Source organism: Neolamprologus brichardi, chromosome 5 (genome assembly GCF_056152115.1).
Source record: "Neolamprologus brichardi isolate AB-2024 chromosome 5, ASM5615211v1, whole genome shotgun sequence".
Taxonomy (NCBI): domain Eukaryota; kingdom Metazoa; phylum Chordata; class Actinopteri; order Cichliformes; family Cichlidae; genus Neolamprologus; species Neolamprologus brichardi.
Genome location: NC_142108.1, coordinates 16,329,682 through 16,352,858, shown reverse-complemented (window position 1 = coordinate 16,352,858; position 23,177 = coordinate 16,329,682). Strand labels below are relative to the sequence as shown.

Sequence of the window (23,177 nt, the reverse complement as noted above, 5' to 3'; positions counted from 1 at the left end):
GCACCCCCTGGTGGATGCTGGATGTTCACAAATATAATTAAAAACTGTGTAGTTGTGTGTTATGTTACAAGGTCTTTGCAGATAAGGTGCTGCCATATTGAACTACTTTTCAAACACGTTTCATCAAACATGCATAACAATGTACAATTTACAACATTTATATAAATATCTATTTTCATATTGCTGTTGAGGTACCCCCAGTTTTCACACGTCATCCCTTCAAAACCCCCTGCCCCCACATAAAACAAGTTCCCACAGCTGTGGTATAATAATATAATTACAATATTGAAATTTGTCTTCCACCCTGCACTACAGTGTTTAAGTAGGTGTAAAACAAAAAGGAAAATAAAAATAAATAAAAACAGCTCACCGGTAGCACAGCTGGCATCGGGTATTGAAGTGATCACACTGTAGGCTCCATCATCACCTTCAGGTAACTTTATGCAGCAGGAAAGAGGACATTAAATGAGAAAATCCATTAATAATACATTAAAGTTAACCTACCCTTAAACCTCTTGCATTTCAATTTTTGAACGTTTTGTTATATTAGTGTAGAATTTGACAAACATTTTAGTTCATTTACCATTCTTCCAGGGTCAATATTTGCCATGCACACAAAGTCATCTGCAGCAGTAGGTAAATAATAAAGCTAAGTTAACAAGTGTATAAATACTGTCCTGATATTGTATAAATCAACAACACATTGCTGCTGCAACTGAATGAATTCAATACCTTGGATGCTGGTTCTTGTCCTAAACATAAAAAAGGAAAATTCATTTAAAAATTAAACAAAAATCATATAAATGCTGAATATTCTCCATAGATCCATCATATTACTCTGTTTGGTTAGTACTTTAAAGACTGTTTTTTGATACAGGAAAGTGAATGGACTTTCTGCCCTGAAGTCCCCCACTGCCCCTGAGCAAGGCATTTAATCCACAACTCTTCCAATAATTCTGTCAGTAAGTTTAACTTCTGTCTATACAAGTGATAACAAAAAAATACTTGCTGAAAACAGGTTTCTTGCCTCTTTAGAGAATATCCTTCTGGAATAAACAGCAATAAAGAAGTGACAGTTAGTCTGCTGGGGTCATGTTGGGCATCAGATCAGCTTTACAGTCGTTAATTACAAACTGACAAGCTCTGATTCAGTGAGACGTCTGTGAAACAGAAGAGCCTTTAACAACAAATCTGACTACAAAACTGCTTGTAAGAAGAAGACACTGTAGTCGGTATTAATCCACTGAGCGTGAAATGTTAATATTACACTCTAACTATCATATACATCTGCACACTTTCACATATTAACTGATTGAGATCTCACCAGTTCTTCTTTTAGATCTGAAAACTGCCAGTGCCAATAAGATGGCGCCCACAGTTACACCAGAACCAACGACGACCAACACAACAGTCAGTGTCCCCGTTCCTGTTTAGGAAACCGCAAACACATCTCATCTCTAACTGAAAAGGAGATTAATGTCTGCTCTGATTTCTTATTAACTATTGTCACAAATAATACATCAGTAATTTAATTACCTGATGGTGAGATGACAGAAGTGGTAGAAGTGGAAGCACTGAAACTGCTGAGACTCGATTCTGCTGTAAAAGCACAAAAAATGTTTAAGATCTAAGATTTAAGAAGTGATGTGTGATGATCAGTGTTAATATTCACATGAATTGTATGTCGTACCTGTGGTCAAGGTAAATGATGATTTTGTGTTTGTTTTTCTTGAGACTTCTTCTACAATGTTTAGAATAAAAGCATATTTAAAAACTAAACAAAATAATATATTACACCAAAGCTCCATGTCTCTGCTTTGAGGAGGATTGCATTAATAAAAAAAATCAATAAATTCTGATTAAATAATGCTACAATGCATAAAACCTCAGTAATTTAGTTACCTGATGATACATCCACAGAACTGGTAGAAATGGAAGCCCTGAGTGCCGTGAGACTTGATTCTGCTGCATAAATACACAAAAAATGTTAAAGACTTTTTATAGACTTGACATGTGATTGAGTTATCAAGTCATTTTGAACAAATAATCAAAAGTATTATCACATTAATGACTAACTATTTCTTTCCCAGCAGTATTGTTAGTTAATCAGTTGATCCACTGCTTTGTTCCAAATTCGAATATTTTGTTTATTGTTGTAAATTTAGTGCAGACATAATATGAGTGCAAATGTCTGGAGATGCTGAATAGTTCTTGTCTTTGTGTCCCTCTGGTGGTTATTTTTGTTGTTACACTCGAAACAGTACTTCTAGTTTTCTTGGTCAGCAGTCACAGGAACAATAATTAAGCTAAGAGAATTTAATGATTACAACTTTTGTTATACAGATAAGAGAAAACATGTAGGCTTTGCTCTGATAAAAATGTGTTGGTTTCTTTATTTTCCCTGTGTTATTTCAGTTTTAGAAATCCCCGTACCTCAGAGGAACAAAATAACAGTAGAGACCAAACAGTAGACAGTCGTAATTATAATAGAAATCAAGTTAATGTAACTTCTGTGCCTGACTGTGTGAGCATGTTCACTATGCGTCTAACTGGGAAACTGATGCTAACTCTGAGGACAGAATTACTTCAGTAAACATTTTGTAATTTTAGCCATAAAAAGAAGAAACTGTTGTCACTCTACTTAGTTCCTCTGCTTTTGCACGAACAGGCTCTTTCTTTACCTGCAGGAAGTTACAAATTTATGATAAAAAAAAACCATTGCTAAATTAATGGCTCAGCTGTTGCTTCATTGAAGCACATTTTAGCAAATGTTTATGCTTACTTTTGAATTTTTGATGCATACATAACAATCTTACCTGTGATCCTGTCTCATGACCTCTGATTTCAAAACATGTGTTTTAACTGCTGAGGTCGCGCTGACTCTGAGGCTGACACTAACAGCCTATTTAAATGTGCTATTAACGATTGTCACACAAAACACATCAGTTACCTGACTTAGACGGTGAGTTCACAGAAGTGGTAGAGGTGGAAGTATTTTGCTGCGGTTTTGCTGCACAAACATGTTTAAGATCATTTTAAGAAGTGGTGTGAAAAAAAGAAGTGATCTGGACTGATATTTAAATGTACTCTATGTCCTACCTGTGGCTGTGGTAGATGTTGACTTTGTGGTGGTCGCTCTTGATTCTGCTTTTCACAACAGAGTAAAAGAAGACAAATAAATCAACATGACATGTTTTTCCTTGCACACAGTCATTTTAAAAGAAGACATTTTAGAACTAAAAACAAATTTACTATCACAGTACTGCAGCATTTCCACCCTAAACGCAAAATAAGTTAATCAGTCATCCCCCACTTTGTTTCAAACTGGAGTATTTGGGGACCTGTTTTAAAATATAAAATTTGTTTTTACCTCCACCTTTACTCTGAGTCTTTACTGAAAATGTTTTATATGTCTGTTAAATATTTATCGTTCTCGTTCTCTGGCGCTTGGTGCCTGTGGTGTTGCACTTACAGTCACATGGACAGAGTTCCTTATTAATCCAAGAAGAGAAATTATTGGAATCATTGGTATTATTGTTATTCTACTAATAAAAGGTATCTAAGATGAGACCTTTTATTATCATTCAGTGGTAAAGAAAGGACAGAGCCAGTGGACACTGTGGATTTATTATCAGCTCAAAATAATATCTAGTCTACTTCTCTCTAACTGTGACTCTGGGGACAGTGAGCAGGTTTTTTGCACAGGAAACATTTGCTGTATCTTACTGTGGAAATTACTTTATCCCCACATCATCTGTACATCTTATTTAAAATGACCCATCCATCAAAAATCATACTAAAATATCTTATATCCACCTGACCAACATGTATTATTTATAACATGTTTTCCTTTACTGATAAAACGTCACACTCATTAAAGACTGAAAGCTGCTGTGTATTTTTTTGTTTTGTTTGTTTTTCATATAAAGCAGTTATTGTTGCTTATCTCTTATTAGTATCAGTAGAAAAGTAAAATATTTCTGCTATGGCTGTAAGAGTCAACATCTCTCAGTGAAGGCTGATATTATTATATTATTGATATTATTGTTATTAATGGTTTTACTTTGGAAAATTAAAGCAGTGCTTTTCTGTAAATCTTATTAAGCATTTTTATTTCAGAAATCACAAAATACTCTATAGAAGTGAGGATGAAAAACAACAGTTTTGTATTTATTTACAAACAGATTTAATGATGAATCCTCTCCAGATCTATCAGAATTAAAATGGCGACATGGTCCTTTATATACTGATTACAAGGACGTGTCCTTGTTGTGGAGTTCAACTGATGATGACTTTCTTTTTCTAATCATGGATATGCTTAACTCAGAGTGAACACTCTGAGATCTGAATGAATTTAAAATGTTAACATGCTGAGAATTTAATCAATGCACAAAGTACACACAGCTGCTGTATCATGGTATATAGAAAAAATGTGGTTAAAACATACAGTATTACAGTATCAATAACAAAAATATTATGTACTTTATAAATGGTTTAATTGTTTTTACTTACCTGATGTTTTGTTTGTGAGGTATGGTTTGATTCAGGCTTTTGAAGTTTTGAAACTTCTGAAGTGCATTTTTCATGCACTTATAAGGTCACACTAATTGTAGGGCTCAGATTAACAGACTTTTCTATTTCTGATTAATTACTGTCACACATAACATATCAGTAATTTAGTTACCTGATGGTGGGGTTACAGCAGTGGTATTATTGGAAGCACTGGGATTGCTGAGACTCAGTTGTGTTGCATAAATACTAGGGGTGCAACGATACTCGTATCGATATTGAACCGTTCGATACAGTGCTTTCGGTTCGGTACGCATATGTATCGAACAATACAACATTTTTAATTTATTTTATCAACTTTCCTTCTGACGGTGCTGTCTGTGTTGAGCGCTCAGTGGATCTGCGCTCGACAGTGCAGCCTAGGCGGAGTAGTCGAACACAGATTCACTGAGCGCAGGGCAAGCTAGCTAGACAGAAGTTAAGCTCGTTGCAACATGGCAAATTGAACCTCCCCCACCCTCATTCAGATCTGGCGTCTGGAACTATTTTGGTCTTCATGTGACGTATGACCCTGAAGGTAAGCGCGTCATGGACTAAAGTAAAACAGTATGTCAGATGTGCCACGCAATGCTCAGTTACATGAGTGGGAACTAGTGTGTTAGCGCAGTTAGCTCGTTAATGTGTTGACGCTGTCCAGCCCCACACACGGGGCAATCCGCGGTAGCTCGTTAACGGAGATTTACCGTGTTGTGGCGTTAACCTCATTTCAGATTAAGGCTGACAGCACTAGTGGGAACACAACGAATATGACTGCACATTTACCCGATAGCATCCTAGTGCAAAGACAAGTGGAAGCAGACAAAAACAACAAGCACGTGTAACAGTGTTTATGTGGTATTATTCCACTTGCCACAAATGTCAGTGTAATGGGGAAACAGCGCCCCCCCCTCTCGGTGTGGCAGGTTAGGTGAGGCTGGCTGCAGTAATCGCTGCCAGTCTGCCGTAGCCATACGAGAGGTGAGTTGTATTGTTCCGCACACGATATAGCTAAGTAGTACAGACACATAAAACATGTTTGATTAGTTGATGTGCACCGAGTGTAATAAGTGCTTAGTGGACACATGTCCAACACCAGTTTTATGTACTTTTCATTTGTTTATTACTGTGTAAAACTGTATGCTAAAGCGGAATGCTAATGGGATGTTCTGCCGTAGTGTGCTGTGCGGAGCGGTGTGTGGCGAGCCATTTGCACTGATACAAAACCGTTGTTTCCATTCAGGTACATCATTTGTTGTTGCTGTTATTTTATTGTATATTAAAAATTGTAATATTGCTGCAGTAATCGCTGCCAGTCTGCCGTAGCCATACGAGAGTGTGCTGTGCGGAGCGGTGTGTGGCGAGCCATTTGCACTGATACAAAACCGTTGTTTCCATTCAGGAAATAAAGTGGCAACGATCGATCAGAGACTCCTTGTCTTTTTAAAAAACAACACAACGCAGAGTCGAGGAGTCTGTTTGGGCCGAGCTGTTGCAGCGGGATGAAGCAGAAACCGGTTACACTGGTGCCGTGACTCAAGCTCCTGCAATCCTGCGACCGCAACGGGGCCGTCTACTTCCTGGAAGGTGGAAAAGTCGCGGGAGACTGGCTTTTCTTAGTCCCGCCATTTTCTGCGTTCTTTAGAGACATCGGGGTGGGGCTCTGTGCTTTCTTTTTTTTTGGAGAAAAAAAAAAAAAGGGAGAGACACATTGCTGAGCCATGGCGGATTTTCCCAGTTTTGGCAGGGGAAGGGGGGCAGTTGGTTTTACCCCTCTGCATTCATTTGGCAGAGGCAGATCAAGGTTGCTGACAGCCCCAGTTTCATCCACACCTAAGCCTGTCCTTGCTGAGTTAAATGAAAACCCTATTGATGTGAACTGTGATGATCTACAAAATACTAGATCAGAAACCAGTCCCACAAAAGAGAACCTTTATGCAGAGATTGCAACGCAAATTGGGTTTTCTATTGGGGAAAGCATTGCCTCTTGTCTTGAATCTCGGTTGGGCTCTGGAGTGGGAAACAGTGTTTTTGGGTCTGCCAATAATGTGTTATCAGAACCCTCACTATTGAATGTGATTGTAAAGTCTGATGTTAAAGAACCTGTGTGTTTTAGAGGGGATGGCTGTGATACATGCAGTGTTCAGGAATGGGAGGAAATGATGATGACTTTTTTTAAGAGAAGAGGGGTACCTGTTGCTGAACAAGCTGATGATGTGCTAAGTAAACTGCTGGGGAGGGCACGAGAAATAGTCAAGGTGGGCATACGTAGTAAGCCATCTGTGTGTCTTGAGAGGGGCCCAGAGCCCATTTTTGAGATCTTAAAGCAGCACTTCAGTGACACTGCATGTTCAAGCATGCCTTTAGCTGACTTTTATGCAACACTACCCAACTCAGGTGAAACACCGTTTGATTACTGGCTCAGGTTGAACAGAGCCATGGAGGTGACAGAAGACTGTCTGAAGAGACAAAATAAGTCCTTTGCATATCTGACAAAAGAGCTGACTGCTATGTTTATTCGTCACTGCCCAGACTCAGAACTGTCTCTTATTTTCAAGTGCAAGCCCCTGCAGCAGTGGACGGTTGCTGATGTGCACGAGAAATTGCTGGAGCATGGCAAGGACCGGAAGTGCACCCCTCAGTTTAGTGCAGTCAGTGCCTTGAGTTTTCAGCAACAGGAGGTGAGTCCTAATGTGCAGCAGGCGACAGGCAACATTAAGTGTATTACACCATCACCAACCTCTACCCCAGCATCACTTACTGACCTTCATGCAAAACCACCTACTGATCGTCTTGATCATGTGATAGCCCTGTTAGAGAAAGTCCTGGAGGGGCAGCCTCGACAAGCGAAACTGCCTGCTAAGGATGATGTAAAGGTCCCCCGGAACCAAACACACAAAATTGTGCCTTGCATGATTTGTGGTGACACTGAACACTCTACGTATCACCACTGTAGAGCCCATCAGCTGTGTTTCATCTGCCATGCTGGCGACCACACACGGGCTCAATGCCCCAGGGCTGTGTCTGTCAGAGTCAGGGGGCCTGAATCAGCCACCCAGCAGCTGGGAAACTAGATGGCCTACATGTGGAGGGGGCAAGTGTTAGGCCTGAAATCGCCCCCAGAGAAGATGATTTTGATGAATTAGAATCTGTATTACACACTGTTTGTGAGGAGCGCCAGCTAGGCCGGAGACCCATTCTTCAGAACACACACAGACTAAAACAGCATGATGAGCTCTTCTATGAAAATGTGACCCTGGGGGGCAAAGTCTCTGTTAAAGCCATGCTTGACAGTGGCTCTATGGCCTGCACCCTCAGCACCAATATGGTGCCCGAACTATTACATCATGCAGTGCTGCAGACCCCCACCTTGCAACCCACGGATGTCGTCCTGATTGGCTGTGGTGGTTCGAGGACCGTTCCATCAGGTGTGTGTGACATTATGGTGGAGATGTATAGCTGTAAAGTTGTTGTGCCAATGTTGGTGATTGCAGGGCAGAGTGAGGACCTCATTTTGGGCAGCAACCTAATGAGGTATCTGGGTAATCGCCTGAGGGAAGAGGGACATTTAGGAGAGGAATGCAGCAAGACCCTGAGTGCTGAAGAACAGCCTGATAAAAATCTGCTGAGTTCAATGTCAGGGGTGGTGGCCCCAGGGCATGTTGGTGATAAGATCGGAACTGTCAAGTTGAAGAGAGCTGTAACATTAGAGCCCTTGACAGAACACCTTGTTTGGGGCAGGCTGCAGCTAATGAATAATGGGGAAGTGGGCAGTGCTGTAGTTGTAGAGCCCACCGGGTCAAGATCTGGACCGAGGTCAGTTATGGTTGGGAGAACTGTAGCGCATCTAAACAGTGATGGGTGGCTTCCTGTGAAAGTGCTGAACCCCTTTGACAAGCCGATAACACTGAAACGGAACATGAAGTTGGCTGACGTGTCCCCCTGTGCAGCAGTGGAGAACTTCAGCCCCACTGGCTCCTACTGGCAACAGAACATGCAACGGTCTACTGGCTCAGCTTGGTGCCATGATGAGCAGAGTCTAGTTACTGATGTTTCCACTCTGCCAGATGATTCACCCTCACAGGAGGTGACAAGTGGTTGTAGCCCCTTACATGCAGTGCTGCAAAATCTGGGGCTGTCTGATATTGACATTGATTCATGTGCAGTTTCGCCGGCTGGCAAAGAAAAACTGGTTGGCCTTATAGCCCAGTTTGAGTCTATCTTCTCGAGAGACAAGCTGGATTGTGGCAAGGCTAACGGCTGCCTACATCGAATTCGAGTTGTGGATGACAAGCCATTCCGGTTGCCATGCCGACGTGTGCCGCCAACTCATTATGAAAAACTAAGACAGGCTCTGAATGACATGGAGGAACGGGAAATAATTCGGAAGTCTTGCAGTGAGTTTGCATCACCCCTGGTCTTAGTTTGGAAGAAGTCCGGTGAGTTGAGAATCTGTAACGACTTTCGCTGGCTTAATGCTAGAACTGTCAAAGATGCTCACCCACTCCCGCATCCAGCTGACGCACTGGCTGCTTTGGGAGGAAACGGATTGTTCTCCACAATGGACTTGACTTCGGGTTATTATAATGTGGAGGTGCATGAGGAGGACCGTAAGTACACGGCATTTACGTCTCCATTTGGGTTGTACGAATATAATCGTATGCCACAAGGACTGTGCAACAGTCCGGCCACCTTCATGAGGATGATGCTAGGCATTTTTGGGGATCAGAACTTCCTCAGTGTGCTGTGTTATCTTGACGATGTTCTGGTTTTTGCCCCGACAGAAGAATTGGCACTGGAGCGCTTGCATATGGTGTTCCAGAGACTCCAGGTTCACAACCTTAAGTTGGCTCCAAAGAAGTGCCATTTTCTGAGACAGTCTGTGAAATTCCTGGGGCACATTGTAAATGCTGATGGGATACAGTCAGACCCTGACAAAATAGCATCCATTACATCCCTTGCAGAGGCAGACCTTATGGAAGAGGGTTCGAGTGTACCATCCCAACAGAAGGTCCGCTCATTTTTGGGGATGGTAATGTTCTACCAGCAATTTATTGAGAACTGCTCATCCATCGCAAAACCTCTGTTTCGGCTGACATCTGGGGATAAAGGCCCTCGTGGTTCACGGCGAAAGCACCGGCTGGTGCGTACAAAGCTGTGTGAGGAGGACTGGACGGATGAATGCAGGGCAGCTTTCAATGAGCTGAAGCAGGCCCTGTTGGATCGAGTGCTCTTGGCCCATCCTAATTTTGAGGAGCCCTTTTTGCTCTCTGTTGATGCCTCCAGCAGTGGCCTTGGTGCTGTGTTGTCGCAAGTTCCTGCTGGAGCTTCTACATCAAGACCGATCGCCTTTGCCAGTAAGACACTCAATCATGCACAGTCCAAGTACCCAGCGCATAGGCTGGAGTTCTTTGCATTGAAGTGGGCGGTGTGCGACAAGTTCCATCACTGGTTGAGGGGTCATCAGTTTACCGTATGGACGGATAATAACCCTCTCACTTACATACTTTCTAAGCCAAGACTGGATGCATGTGAGCAGAGGTGGATCGCAAAGCTAGCGCCTTTCCAGTTTGACATAAAGTACATTCCTGGTCCTAAAAATGTGGTTGCTGACGCGCTGAGCAGGGAGCCCTTCGTGCACCCCAGGGCCTCACACCGGTTGATAAGGGTTCCATATAAGGAACTTCTGGCAGAAGCAGAGGCAGTTGCCACTGGTGGGGTTCAGGAGGCCTTCAGATGGTCTGTTCACTCAGCTGATAAGGCCTCAAGCAATGACCAGCCTGTTGTTTCGCAGTGCACGGCTGTTGCACAGACAGGAATGCTGACATCTTCTGAGGTGGGAGCTGTCTTCCAGGCCCATTGTGAACATGAGTCCAGGGTGTGGCCACATGCTCTCCTTCTGCCCCAATGCTCGCAGACTGTGCTTACGCCAAACCAGTCTGACTCTGAGCCCTTCTCGCATGATGACCTAGTGGGACACCAGCGGCGTGATGATGTGTTGTGCAGAGTGATCTCCTATGTGGAAAGGGGACGGAGACCCTCAAGGAGGGAGCGGGCAAGTGAACCGGTTGATACGAAGAGACTTCTAAGGGCTTGGGACAAGTTAACTGTGAGAGATGGTGTGCTGTATCGAGTCTCCAAGAATCCCATCACAAAGACGAAGACTTATCTGTATGTTGTTCCGCCAACCTTGCATCTCGCTGTACTGAAAGGCGTCCATGATGAAGCCGGTCACCAAGGACAACAAAGAACACTTTATCTGGCCAGGCATAGATTCTACTGGCCTGGTATGGCCAAACATGTGTCAGAGTATGTACGGTGCTGCAGAAGGTGTGTTGTTAGCAAGTCGCCTGAGCCAGAGGCGAGAGCACCTTTGGAGAACATCAGAACATCAGAGCCCCTTGAACTGGTCTGCATAGATTTTTGGTCTGCGGAGGATTCGGCGAACAAATCAGTGGATGTGCTTGTGGTCACAGACCACTTTACTAAGATGGCTCAGGCCTTTCTATGCCCCAATCAGTCTGCTAAGGCGGTAGCACACCAACTCTGGCATAACTATTTTTGCATCTACGGCTTCCCAAAACGCCTTCACTCGGATCAGGGAGCTAATTTTGAGAGTGTGCTTATTGCCGAGCTATTGAATGTCGCAGGTGTCCAGAAGTCTCACACGACTCCATACCATCCGATGGGAAACGGCTCCTGCGAGAGGATGAACCGTACCTTGGGCAACATGATTCGTGCATTACCCCCGAGAGCCAAGCAAAGGTGGCCTGATGCACTGAAAGCTCTCACATTCGCCTATAACTGTACAGTCCATGAGACAACTGGCTATGCGCCATTTCTGCTGATGTTTGGCAGAGTGCCAAGACTGCCGATTGATGTGATCTTTGGCTCTGTTATTGAGCACCAAGACATCATGAACTATGATCGATATGTCCAGACATTGAGGAGGGACCTCAAAGAGGCCATGGATTTGGCGCAGGAGGTGGCACGCAAAAATTTGAAGCGTCACACGGACCTCTACAACCGGAAAGTGCGGGGAGCCCCAGTAGCGATTGGTGATCGCGTCCTTTTGGCCAACAAAAAGGGACGTGGCAAAAGAAAACTTGCTGATCGCTGGGAGAGTGTTGTCTATACAGTTTTTGACAAAAATGATGAGAGTCACACCTTTAAGCTGATGGATGATTCCACGGGGCAAGTGAAAGTTGTGCATCGCAACCTGATAATGCCAGTGAACTTCCTCCCTCTCAGTGGTGCTTCAGTTCAAGATGATGGAGATGAGCTTTCTGAGTCTGGCTCGCTGATGGTTGGATGCGACGGAGAAGCTGTCTGCAACTCATCGGTGGGCACGGCTGAATACAGAACGAGAGCTTGGGTGTCTGACTTACCGTCTGCAGTGTCCAGCGACTCGCTGATGATAGAGGTTACTCAACCAGAAGGCAGCATTATAGATCAAGAGCTTGCCTGTACCAGTGTTCCCCCTGTTGACACTGAGGAGCAGGTAGATGCCACCTCTGGTGGTCAACATTCTGACCTGCTTATGTCTGTGGCCCCAGTTGCAGCCTCCTCTGTTTTGGAGTTGGCAGCCATTACTGACGGTGATCAGGACAATGAAGCTGCTATTGAGGGTCATGTCTCAGCCACAGTTGTTCCACCCAACGCAGATCCGACTGATGTTAGCGGGAAGGTGGGGACCCGTGCTAGATCGAGAGTGGGACGGTTACTTAAGCCTGTTTCCAGGTTGATTGAAATGATGCATCAGAGACCTGTTAAAGTTTAAATATTGTTGATAACTGCAAGTTGATTCTATTGTTGTTGAAATGGGACTTTGATCTTTAGAATTGGAACTGATTATTTGTCATTGATTTTTCTGTGTCAGAGTGGTGTACAGTTATGATGTGATGAAATATGTAACTGGCATATTTTATTTATTTTTTTTGGAAGGGGTCTGGCCAACTTCTTCCTCTACTTCCTTTGGGGATAGTCCTCTGACTGAATTTTCTTTGTGACTGTACGACCTGGTATTACTGAACAGATTTATCACATGTCAATAGCTGTGGATTAGCTATTGGATTTTTTTTTTTATCTTGTTCTTTTTTTTTGAGGATTATTGGGTTTTTGTCCTCTGTGTTATGGTGACTGTGGTGTACCTGTTTTTTTTTTTAGGATGTTTTTTTGTTTGTGGTGTTTGTTTATTTGAGTGTGCAAGTGGAATTCAGCAGGGGGGAATGTAACAGTGTTTATGTGGTATTATTCCACTTGCCACAAATGTCAGTGTAATGGGGAAACAGCGCCCCCCCCTCTCGGTGTGGCAGGTTAGGTGAGGCTGGCTGCAGTAATCGCTGCCAGTCTGCCGTAGCCATACAAGAGGTGAGTTGTATTGTTCCGCACACGATATAGCTAAGTAGTACAGACACATAAAACATGTTTGATTAGTTGATGTGCACCGAGTGTAATAAGTGCTTAGTGGACACATGTCCAACACCAGTTTTATGTACTTTTCATTTGTTTATTACTGTGTAAAACTGTATGCTAAAGCGGAATGCTAATGGGATGTTCTGCCGTAGTGTGCTGTGCGGAGCGGTGTGTGGCGAGCCATTTGCACTGATACAAAACCGTTGTTTCCATTCAGGTACATCATTTGTTGTTGCTGTTATTTTATTGTATATTAAAAATTGTAATATTGCTGCAGTAATCGCTGCCAGTCTGCCGTAGCCATACGAGAGTGTGCTGTGCGGAGCGGTGTGTGGCGAGCCATTTGCACTGATACAAAACCGTTGTTTCCATTCAGGAAATAAAGTGGCAACGATCGATCAGAGACTCCTTGTCTTTTTAAAAAACAACACAACGCAGAGTCGAGGAGTCTGTTTGGGCCGAGCTGTTGCAGCGGGATGAAGCAGAAACCGGTTACACACGCATGCTACAAACTTTACCCGAGTCATTTAGACAGCCGTTAGCACATGATTCTCCTTATGGGGACCTGATATGTTTAATATGCTGCTGAGAATATAGCCCAGAAGAAGCGTATAGTATAGCTTTTATTTTGGAAAGAGACATTTCTCTGTAATAAACTCTCTTTTCCAAAGATGAGTGATTCCTCAATCAGATACAGGGCTCGCAAAATCGCTAGCCCGACGTCCCGGGGCTAGCGATTTTTCCAGTCGGGCTGCTCTGCTCTGCTCGTCGGCCTATCGTAGGAAGGAAAAATATATGTCAATGCTTTTGCATTCTTTCGGAAATGTAGCTGGGTAATTATGTTATTGGCATCGGTGAGCCACTGTCAATATGTGACATATTGAAATCCTGTTTGAATTTGCACTTGTTTTTTGCTTTCACTTTGCAATCGCGCGAACTGTGTATAGAGAGCGACAGTACTGATTGGTGAGTGATGATAATTTGCGCACCAATTCCTCTGACATCGTCTTATCAATCGTTAGCTTACTATGCAAACATGACAAGTGAAATCTCCGGCAGCAAGCTTAAACATGTGAGAGGTTGATCGCGCAGAGAATCGCTGAGCGTTATGTGAGTGCGTGTGTAAAAGCAGCAGGATATATATTTTAGTTCTGCTGAGCCAAATAAGACAGGTCAGGGTGAAGAAGTGACAGCCAAAGAAAAGCTTACCACAAAACGGAAAAGTTATGACAAATCAGACTATAAGGCAAAAAGAAAGTGCAGCTTTATGGTTTCATGGACAAAAGAATTTCTGTGGCTGCAATATGACGAGCTAAATAACCAGGTCTACACATTAGTGGTCCGCAGGTGCGCATTCGCTGTCAAAATAAAAAAGTTGCAACGCGTGTTTGCATACATAAGATTTTCAGGAGGAGGACAGACATTTGTTTAGAACTCTTAAAGATGTCGAAGAAGCTCCTTTAAGCAGTTACTTTGATGTTCCTCCACCTCCAAAGAAATGTCAGGAGTCCGAACCACAAAAGAAGCGCGTATTCTCAGAAAAGTGGTTGCAGGAGGTGAGCTGGCTTCAAACAAATGATGAACGCACAGAGAGGTGGTGCAGAATGTGCAGTGAACATGAACATTTTTTTGTGTATCGAAAAAATATCGAACCGTGACACCAAAGTATCGAACCGAACCGAACCGTGAATTTTGTGTATCGTTGCACCCCTATTAAATACATAAAAAGTATTTTTTTCAATCTAAAGAAAACATTAATAATGTTCTGTATAATACTTTTTCTTGTGTTTGCCTGTGGTGCATTGGGAGTCATCTGTCGGGTATTTAAGGAGCAGCGTGACAGCTGTAAGGTGTCGGATTGTTGTCTCTGCCTTAAGTAGTAAATCATCAACCGGCTTCTATGTACTACTTTGATTTGCACGACATTCACGCATCGTCGTTTCCTCTGCTTCCTGACAATTTGCAACCCTCACTGCCCAGCCATTCTCAGTCTGGAGCTGTCCTGGCTGACTCTCCATGTTACCTCACTTCATTTCTTCCAGACCTCATCCTCCCTGCTCACCTGCGCTGCCTGGGGTCCACATCATCCCCACTTCAATGTCCAGCCTTAAGTACCTCTCCCAAGCCTCTAAATGTGTGGCAAGTAAGCTCTCTAACTTATTCCTTGTGCAGTCTCTCGTAACTCCTTTGCTCTGTTTCTACAGGTCGCTTAACTGCGTTTTCTCCTTTTCCCCTACAGACAGTTTGAGTTCTCGGTTCAGACAGAACTGTCATGTTTGTTAAACTAAACTACAAACATCAATTGAAATCCTAAAATTCAGGATTTTTTTCAGAGCCAGAGGAAACACTAAGTGACTGCAGAGATGAGGTTTTCATAAAACACCTATAAAACACGAAATTAACAAAAATACACAGCAGTCTTTAATAATAAACACAACTGCATTTTGTGACTACTTGTGTTTTCTTTGTCTAATATTTACATTTGTTTGAAAAATAGGAAAACAGGAAGGGTTTTAGACCACTGTATGTCTTTGTAAACTACCACTTCTTGGAAAATAACAGCAATGGTTGAATATTAAAAACAGATGAGATCTGTGTAGGAGATCAAAGGGTTGTGACCAAGTACATTATTAATGATTTCATGTCAACCTGAGCTGCAGCCTTGCTCACCACTAGCACATGCTCAACACTGTTAATATTTACAACGCTTACAAAATGGCTTACTAAGAGTTTAATCATAGCTCAACTGTGACTTTATTCACATCTTCTGGCACAGCTGCACTCTTGTAACCACCACTTCTAATAATTTTGAATTTTAATGGACAAACAGGCTGAAATTCAACTGAGCGTTTTTAATTATCGTCCACGTATTCTGCATGTTTTACCAGTACAACAACAACAACAGTGGTGATAATTACAACTGTCCTACTGTAACACTCAGTCATCATATTTTACAACTAACGTTAACATTCTCTCCTAAACATAAAACAGATAATAATCTGTAGAGGCTTTTTAAAGCCTTCTAAAATTATCTGTATCATACTGTATGATAATACATCCAATCACAGGAAGAAGAGTCTCTTACTTTGTATGGTGATGGAGGATGTGTCACTGTGCGGTGAAGGAGAATTCACAGCTCCATATTTCTCTGTGTAAAAACATCTGACTTTGACCTCAGCAGGTGATCTCTGATGTGACATTAACAGCAGTTCAGTTCCTGTCAGTGTCTGCAGACATGAGTTGCCTTTGTTACTTTTTTGCTCCCCAGTATAAAAATAACAGTGATGAACTGAGGCAGATGCTGGTGCCTGACAGTGTAATGTGACTGAGTCTGTCTCTGAGATCAATCCTGTGTTCACTGTCAGTGTTGGTGGAAGAAGAGCTGAAAGATTAGAGGGAAATACATATGTCAAATATCTAAAAGGTTATTATGGCAACACTCTGAATGAGAGAGATTTGTTGTAAACAAACAATGTGTGAAAACTTTGTTCAGTTATTTGCAGACTGTATCAGTTCATATGATGCTAAAAGAACAGTTTGAAATTAAAACTGTAAATTGCAGACTGACCTTGGACTTGATAGTCATAAGAGGAAACTGTCAGAAATAACATGTCTAACAAGGGAAATACATGCATGTGTTAATAACAGGATAATAACACATATGTAACAATTAAACAATTGAACTGTTAAAGTTTGAGTTAGTTCTTGCTCTGAGTCTGTATAAACGCAGATTTAATTTAATCCAACAAGAACAATAGTTTCTCAATAAACTAACCTGCATAGAATCACCAGCCATGAAAAATGTAGGTTACAGATTATTTGCGAAGATGACCCTGAGTTCATTTATGTTGAAATCTACAGAGAATTAACTTACTCATGAGGATGGCAAACAGCAGGTGTCCAGCCATGATGAAGCTGAATACTGCAACAGCCAAACTGAACAGACTGATTCTCATTTTGCAGAACTTGTTCACACTAAAAAGACAGGAAGCAAGAGCGCTGCGCATCACCCGAAGGCCACAAAACTGCAGCATTTGAAAGTATCCATACGTGTTTTACTGAGCACCAAAGAACCACAGCAGAGGGGTGAAAAGAAGATAATAAGATTAGCACATTTGAGCGTCATTTACTTTGAATTTGTGTGGGTTAAAGGCCTCCCTATCTGCACACATGTAAACATTATATGCTCATGTTCAGCTGTAAATGTGCAATCATTTCCACAACACTCTGACCATACTTCAAATCTACATTTTATCTCCAAAATTTATTCTCTGATGTTCATCTGTATACGTGTTACCCTTCGTGTTGTATTGCTGTACACTCTTGCTTTATTGTGAGCTGTAGCCCTGCTGCTGTGGGTCCCGCATCACACTCACAGTCTGAAACAGTTTTCACACTTTATTTCACTTGTATATTCGACTTAATGATTAATTATTTTTTTTACACTATCTTTTCAGATGTTACCCAGTCTCCTTAATTAAACATGAGCTGCAGCCTTCTGAGTGTCAGATGCAGCTGTGGCAGTGGGCCTCTCCTGGCACTGCCCATGTGCTCCACCTCTCTATGCAAACTGCCACCACAGGTGAATTTAAGGTAACAGTGTGAATGACTAATCTTGTGTTGAGGACTTCAGTTACAACATGTTATTTCTGTACAATGTGATGCATAAATAAAGAGGAAACCAAACTGTTACTGTGGAAAATAACCAGACTTGTATCACTTGCATTTATTTTCAAAGCATTGCAACACATGAAGACTTCATAAGTTAGTTCATAAGACAGTAAAGCGCTCTATATTTTATCTTTTGTATCTGCTGTTACCTGATAAACCTGTTACCTGATATTCTGCCCTTTTTACTGAGCAGTCTAATTTTTTTCTTGCTTCATATGTAGATACATTCAAAGTTTCAGTGATGAGAGGTCAAATCAAATTTAGTTCCTGCCCTTTAGCTCTATTAAATAAATGTATCTATGACAACACTGAAGTCACTATGATGGTTTTTACTGAAATAGATATCATTTTAACACTTCTACAACATATCATACACATCTGCACAAAAGTCCGCACTAAACAACAGTTGAAACGATGTTCAACATTCTCAAAAGTTGGACGTAGCTTTTTCAGTGGGAGAACGATACATGATTGAGTATGCATAAAGATGTTCAACATTGCACTATCCCAAGGTGGAACTCAAGCATGAACTCATCCTCACCTATGCAAACATTTTTACACTCATCACAGGTCTGCCTCTTTAGTCACTGAGCAATCTAAATTTGTTCTTGCTTCAGATGTAAATTAGATACAAAGTTTCAGTGATGAGTTGTGAGTACAAATTTAGTTCCTGTCCTTTTTCTCTAGGAGGTAATTTTATTTATGAGAACACGGAAGCCACTAAGGTGGTTATTACTGAAATAGAGATCACATTTCACACCTCTACAATGTGTGACACGCATCTGCTTTTGACACAGACAAAAGGATTGTGTTCTTTAAAGTTGCACAATTTATTTATCAAGGCTGTACAGCTGGACAGGGATTGAAGTGCAGCCATGACTCTACAGAAAAGAAACAGACAGGTACAAATTAACTGCTTTTACATAATTACAATGATTTTTCTTCATCACACAAAGTATTGATTTGAAATATTTTATATTTGACATGTCAAAAAAAATCACATGTAAAAGATTTATGCCTGCAATAGTATGTTACATTTAAGTTTCTGTAGAAAACCAGAGTGACCAACTGCCTGTGTTCAGAAACTGAAAAGGCAGCTCACCAGTGTTGCACTTGTAGGTGATGATACTGAAGGTGTCGTTATAATCAGCCTGTAAATTATTTCAAAAACATGTTAGGTGGACAGAGACAAAATAATCACTGCATAAAGTAAAATGTTTTGAAAACAGTAGTCCTCTATTTTTGACACTTACCACAGATTTCCACTCATCTTAAACATAAGACAAAGAACAATGCAGTTTGTTTAATGAGGATGTAAATATTGCATTAAGAGTGCAGTGAATGTGCATTACCAGCATATGGTTTGATTTACCTGTGATGTTGCCTTTTTGTCTAAATGCAAAAAGAGATGAAAAAAATGTTTCATTTTTTAGTTACTCTCTCCAACCGTTTCTTCATTATGTGGCTAAAAATGGAAAGTGTTTGCAGAAACGTACTAATTCTTCCATTGTATCACTGCTTTATTACTTAATACCATCATATATGTTAGTAAATTTTTAAAAGATAATTATTTTTTATTTCATGTCATATTTTATGTTGTTATTGTGTTGTATAGTTTTCCAGATATAAAGGAGATGACTGAATTACTAGATTTATTCATATGAAATGAGCTACACAGAAAAAAAAGTGGAGGTAGACACACAATATAAAATTTCTTACCTCTTGAAACCACATTTCTCTGGAAAATGCCACAAAAAAACAACAACAACCAGCGTAATCAATGTCGGCCTTAAAACCAGACAATAATGTCAACTCAGAACTGAATTATCTTGAAATTAAATCTGAAATTATAAGGTGGGATGTTTAGTCTTACCAGTTTTACTTTGATGAAGGACAAGAGGCAATGACAGCAGGACGACATCCACTGTGATGACTGCCCCGATCATCAATATCATGTTTTGAGCTTTAAAAGAGGAATTTATTTCACACATTAAGTTAACAGTTAAGGGGCCAAAAAAAACGTTGATGGTGGTGTGAAACACAATGTTAAGGCACATTAACTGCTTTGCATTTCTTTAATGAAGATTTTCGTGGTGTTTTTGGATGAATAAAATCATGACAGTAATATTCTATTCATTTGTTTTTCTGTTTATAAAATATGCATGTTGACAAATAAGAAAGCGGTGATAAAAATGGAACAAACTGATTAGTACCATGCTTATGCAGTTTTGCTGGACTCCTTTTGCCTTCTTAACTCAACAACATGCTGTCATGGCAGAGATTTCTGACCTGCAAGTGTCATCCTGACCATGTGTACATACCTAAAATGCATTTCTGCAGTGTGACCGGCTGATCTGATATTTGCAAAGCAGTTTAAGGTGTGTTTTACTAAAGAATCTGCAGTCCTTTACCTCCTAATTCATCATTAGAAGTGGTGTCGTTGGAAATTGAGTTGGTGGAGGTCAGATTACCTGCAGATAAAGGAAGAGAAGTGCAAAAAGAAAACAAATGGTTTTTAACATTTTCTTTCAAAATTTCTTAAAATAACATGACAGTTTTGGTTGGTCAACTTTAAATATTATGACATGTTGAAAACAGAATGCTACATAGTAAAAACAAAGCAAATAATTTGCATCAAACACCCCATGTATTTGGACTGCAGGACATTCAGCACATTTACTTTGAAATAAAATGTTAAAGTTCCATCTCATAGCTTTTATTTGAGTGCAGTGGTAGAGTACATGGGAGGTATAAGGTCAAGGTCAAATTTATTTATATAGCACATTTCCAAACAGTACATGCTGCACAAACTGCTTAACAATGTAAAATGTAAATAAAATGCAAAACAATGATGCAGTAAAATATAGAAAAACTAAAATAAGTTAATAAAACAACTAAAACAACAACTAAGGCTGTTAAAACCAAAATGTTTGGGCCAATGTGTATTAAAAGCCATAACAAAAAATAGTGTCTTTAGTGTTTGTGCAGCTCTAATATTAATAGGAAGACTGTTCTCGAGTCTGGGACCTGCCACAGAGAAGGCTCTGTCACCATGAGACTTAGTTTAGTCTGTGGAATAGTTAAGGTTAGTTTTGACCTGGACCTCATGGTTCTTTCTGGAGCATAAATAAATAGGAGCTCAGACGGTAAGAAGGGGCTCGGCCGTTAAGTGATTTAAAAACAAAAAGTAAGATTTCAAATTAGATCCTGTAAGGAACAGGAAGCCAGTGTAGAGAGGCCAAAACTGGGGTAATATGCTCCTTCTGCCAGTGCCAGTTTGCAGACGAGCAGCTGCATTTTGGACAAACTGAAGACGATGAAGAGAGGCCTGGTCCAAACCAAACTACAAAGAACTGCAGTAGTCCAGTCTGCAAGTAATGAACAGACGAATAACACATTCAGAGACATTAGCTGGAAGGTATGGCTTTACCTTGGCTAGCTGTCTTAAATGAAAAAAGCTGGATTGGACTACTACGCTCACCTGGCCTCACAGTTTAAAGGAACCATCAAGGTACACAACAAGGTTTATAACATTTGACTTACAATAGGAGGATAATGGGGCCAGAGCACTGTCAGTGTGTTTATTAACAAAGTTTCCAAAATGACAACCTTTGTTTTGTTTTCATTTAATTTTTAAAAATTAAAGATATCCAATGTTTAACGTCATCAAGGCAGCATAATAATAGCTGAAGTGAGTATATCCCTGCTTTTAAAGGCAGATAGATTTGCAAGTCATCTGCAATACAGTGAAATAAAAGGTTGTACCGTGAGAAAATAGAACCCAGTGCAAACAAGGCAGGACCCAAAATAGAGCCTTGAGGTACACCATAAATAAGAGAGGCTATTTTAGAGCTGTGAGGGCCCATGTTGACACAAAAAGTCCTTCCGGATAAGTAGGACCAAAACCACTGAAGAACAGACCCTTTTAGGCCAACACATGATTCCAGCCGTGATAGCAGGATATCATGGTCAACCATGTCAAAGGCTGCTGTCAGATACAACAACAAGAGGGCAGCAGGGCTGCCAGACTCCAGAGTTAAAAGAATATCATTAAAAACCCTTAAAAGTGCCGTCTCAGTGCTATGTAGTAGTTTAAAACCAGATTGAAACTTTTCATTTCATTGAGATCTCATTCATCAAGGTGGGCCTGCAACTGTAAATAGACCACTTTCTCCAGAACTTTTGAAAGAAAGGGAAACTGGCTTGTAATTAGCCAGAACAGTTGGGTCCATTTTGTGTTTTTTAAGAAGAGACTGAACTTTAGCTTGTTTGAAACATGATGGGACACAGCCTGTAGCAAGGGAAGTTTTGATTAATCTCTGTATAAAAGGCCCAAGAGTATTAAAAGTATTTTTAAACAGACTTGGGGGAAGACAATCCAATGGGCAGTATGATGATCTTAGCTGATGAACTACCACAGACAATTCATTCAAGGAGACAGGTCCTAAGAATCTGTAAAGAAACATACAACCTATCCTTTTCCCATCTCCTCTCAGCGTGTCTGTAATTGCATTTAAGGATGTGCGTATGTTCATTTAACCATGGCTCTGATAATGGCTAAGTGTGCACTGTCCTGAGTGGAGCGATAGAGTCCAAGATATCAGTGCAGGCTGAATGAAGGATGTCAGAAAGGTCCTCAACGCTTTCAACGCTGGAGTTCGTTATTACATTAATACAACAGAAAATTTAGGCACTATTAGAGCATTAAGCGCCCATCTTTTGCACACTGGAGTGCACAGCTTATCCACAGAGCAGCACAAAGTTAAATCAAACAGCACAGGAAAATAATCAGAAACACACAAGTTGGATATTTCTGTGATGCACACATCCAACCCCTGGTATAGCACCAAGTCCAATATGTGTCTTTTTCATGAGTAGGACCAGGAAGCATCTGTGTCAGGTTAAAAGAGACTATAACATTTAGAAAGTCCTTGACCAGAGGTTTAGACTCACAGCAGACATGAATATTAAAATCACCAAGGATTAAAAGACTGTTGAACTTAAGACCAATTCTGGCCATAAAATCTGAAAACTCTTGGATAGAGTCCTTATTAAACGTAGGAGGACGGTATATGAGGACACACAGCGAAGGCTCACTATGCGTCTAACTGGGAAACTGATGCTAACTCTGAGAACAGAATTACTTCAGTAAACATTTTGTAATTTTAGCCATAAAAAGAAAAAACTGTTGTCACTCTACTTAGTTCCTCTGCTTTTGCATGAACAGGCTCTTTCTTTACCTGCAGGAAGTTACAAATTTATGATAAAAAAACATTGCTAAATTAATGGCTCAGCTGTTGCTTCATTGAAGCACATTTTAGCAAATGTTTATGCTTACTTTTGAATTTTTGATGCATACATAACAATCTTACCTGTGATCCTGTCTCATGACCTCTGATTTCAAAACATGTGTTTTAACTGCTGAGGTCGCGCTGACTCTGAGGCTGACACTAACAGCCTATTTAAATGTGCTATTAACGATTGTCACACAAAACACATCAGTTACCAGACTTAGACGGTGAGTTCACAGAAGTGGTAGAGGTGGA

General features: G+C 41.0%; 2 protein-coding genes across 2 annotated transcripts in view; one reads left to right on the top strand and one right to left on the bottom strand.

Annotated features, from left to right (window-relative positions):
* The window catches only part of LOC118453403 (uncharacterized), a 61,987-nt gene that overhangs the window by 1,054 nt on the left and 37,756 nt on the right, over positions 1-23,177 (bottom strand). The window contains exons 9-20 of the mRNA XM_087841201.1: positions 4,685-4,758; positions 4,509-4,568; positions 3,100-3,144; positions 2,951-3,010; positions 1,903-1,965; positions 1,691-1,741; positions 1,537-1,599; positions 1,325-1,426; positions 1,010-1,046; positions 733-752; positions 584-624; positions 371-437 (exon numbers count right to left, since the gene is read on the bottom strand). Coding sequence (XP_087697327.1) covers positions 371-437; positions 584-624; positions 733-752; positions 1,010-1,046; positions 1,325-1,426; positions 1,537-1,599; positions 1,691-1,741; positions 1,903-1,965; positions 2,951-3,010; positions 3,100-3,144; positions 4,509-4,568; positions 4,685-4,758 — 683 coding nt within the window. The remainder of the gene's footprint in view (positions 1-370; positions 438-583; positions 625-732; positions 753-1,009; positions 1,047-1,324; positions 1,427-1,536; positions 1,600-1,690; positions 1,742-1,902; positions 1,966-2,950; positions 3,011-3,099; positions 3,145-4,508; positions 4,569-4,684; positions 4,759-23,177) is intronic.
* LOC148102762 (uncharacterized) lies at positions 5,517-17,651 on the top strand. Its single transcript, XM_087840778.1, has 3 exons — positions 5,517-7,226; positions 15,003-15,103; positions 17,418-17,651. The coding sequence occupies exons 1-2, from the start codon at positions 6,267-6,269 to the stop codon at positions 15,069-15,071; spliced, it is 1,029 nt and encodes a 342-aa protein (XP_087696904.1). The 5' UTR covers positions 5,517-6,266; the 3' UTR covers positions 15,072-15,103; positions 17,418-17,651.

Coding starts and splice junctions, on each gene's coding strand:
- LOC148102762 (XM_087840778.1), top strand. CDS start 6,267: ATGGCGGATTTTCCCAGTTTTGGCAGGGGAAGGGGGGCAGTTGGTTTT. Junction 7,227..15,002: donor TGAGTTTTCAGCAACAGGAG/GTGAGTCCTAAT, acceptor CATTTCTTCCAG/ACCTCATCCTCCCTGCTCAC.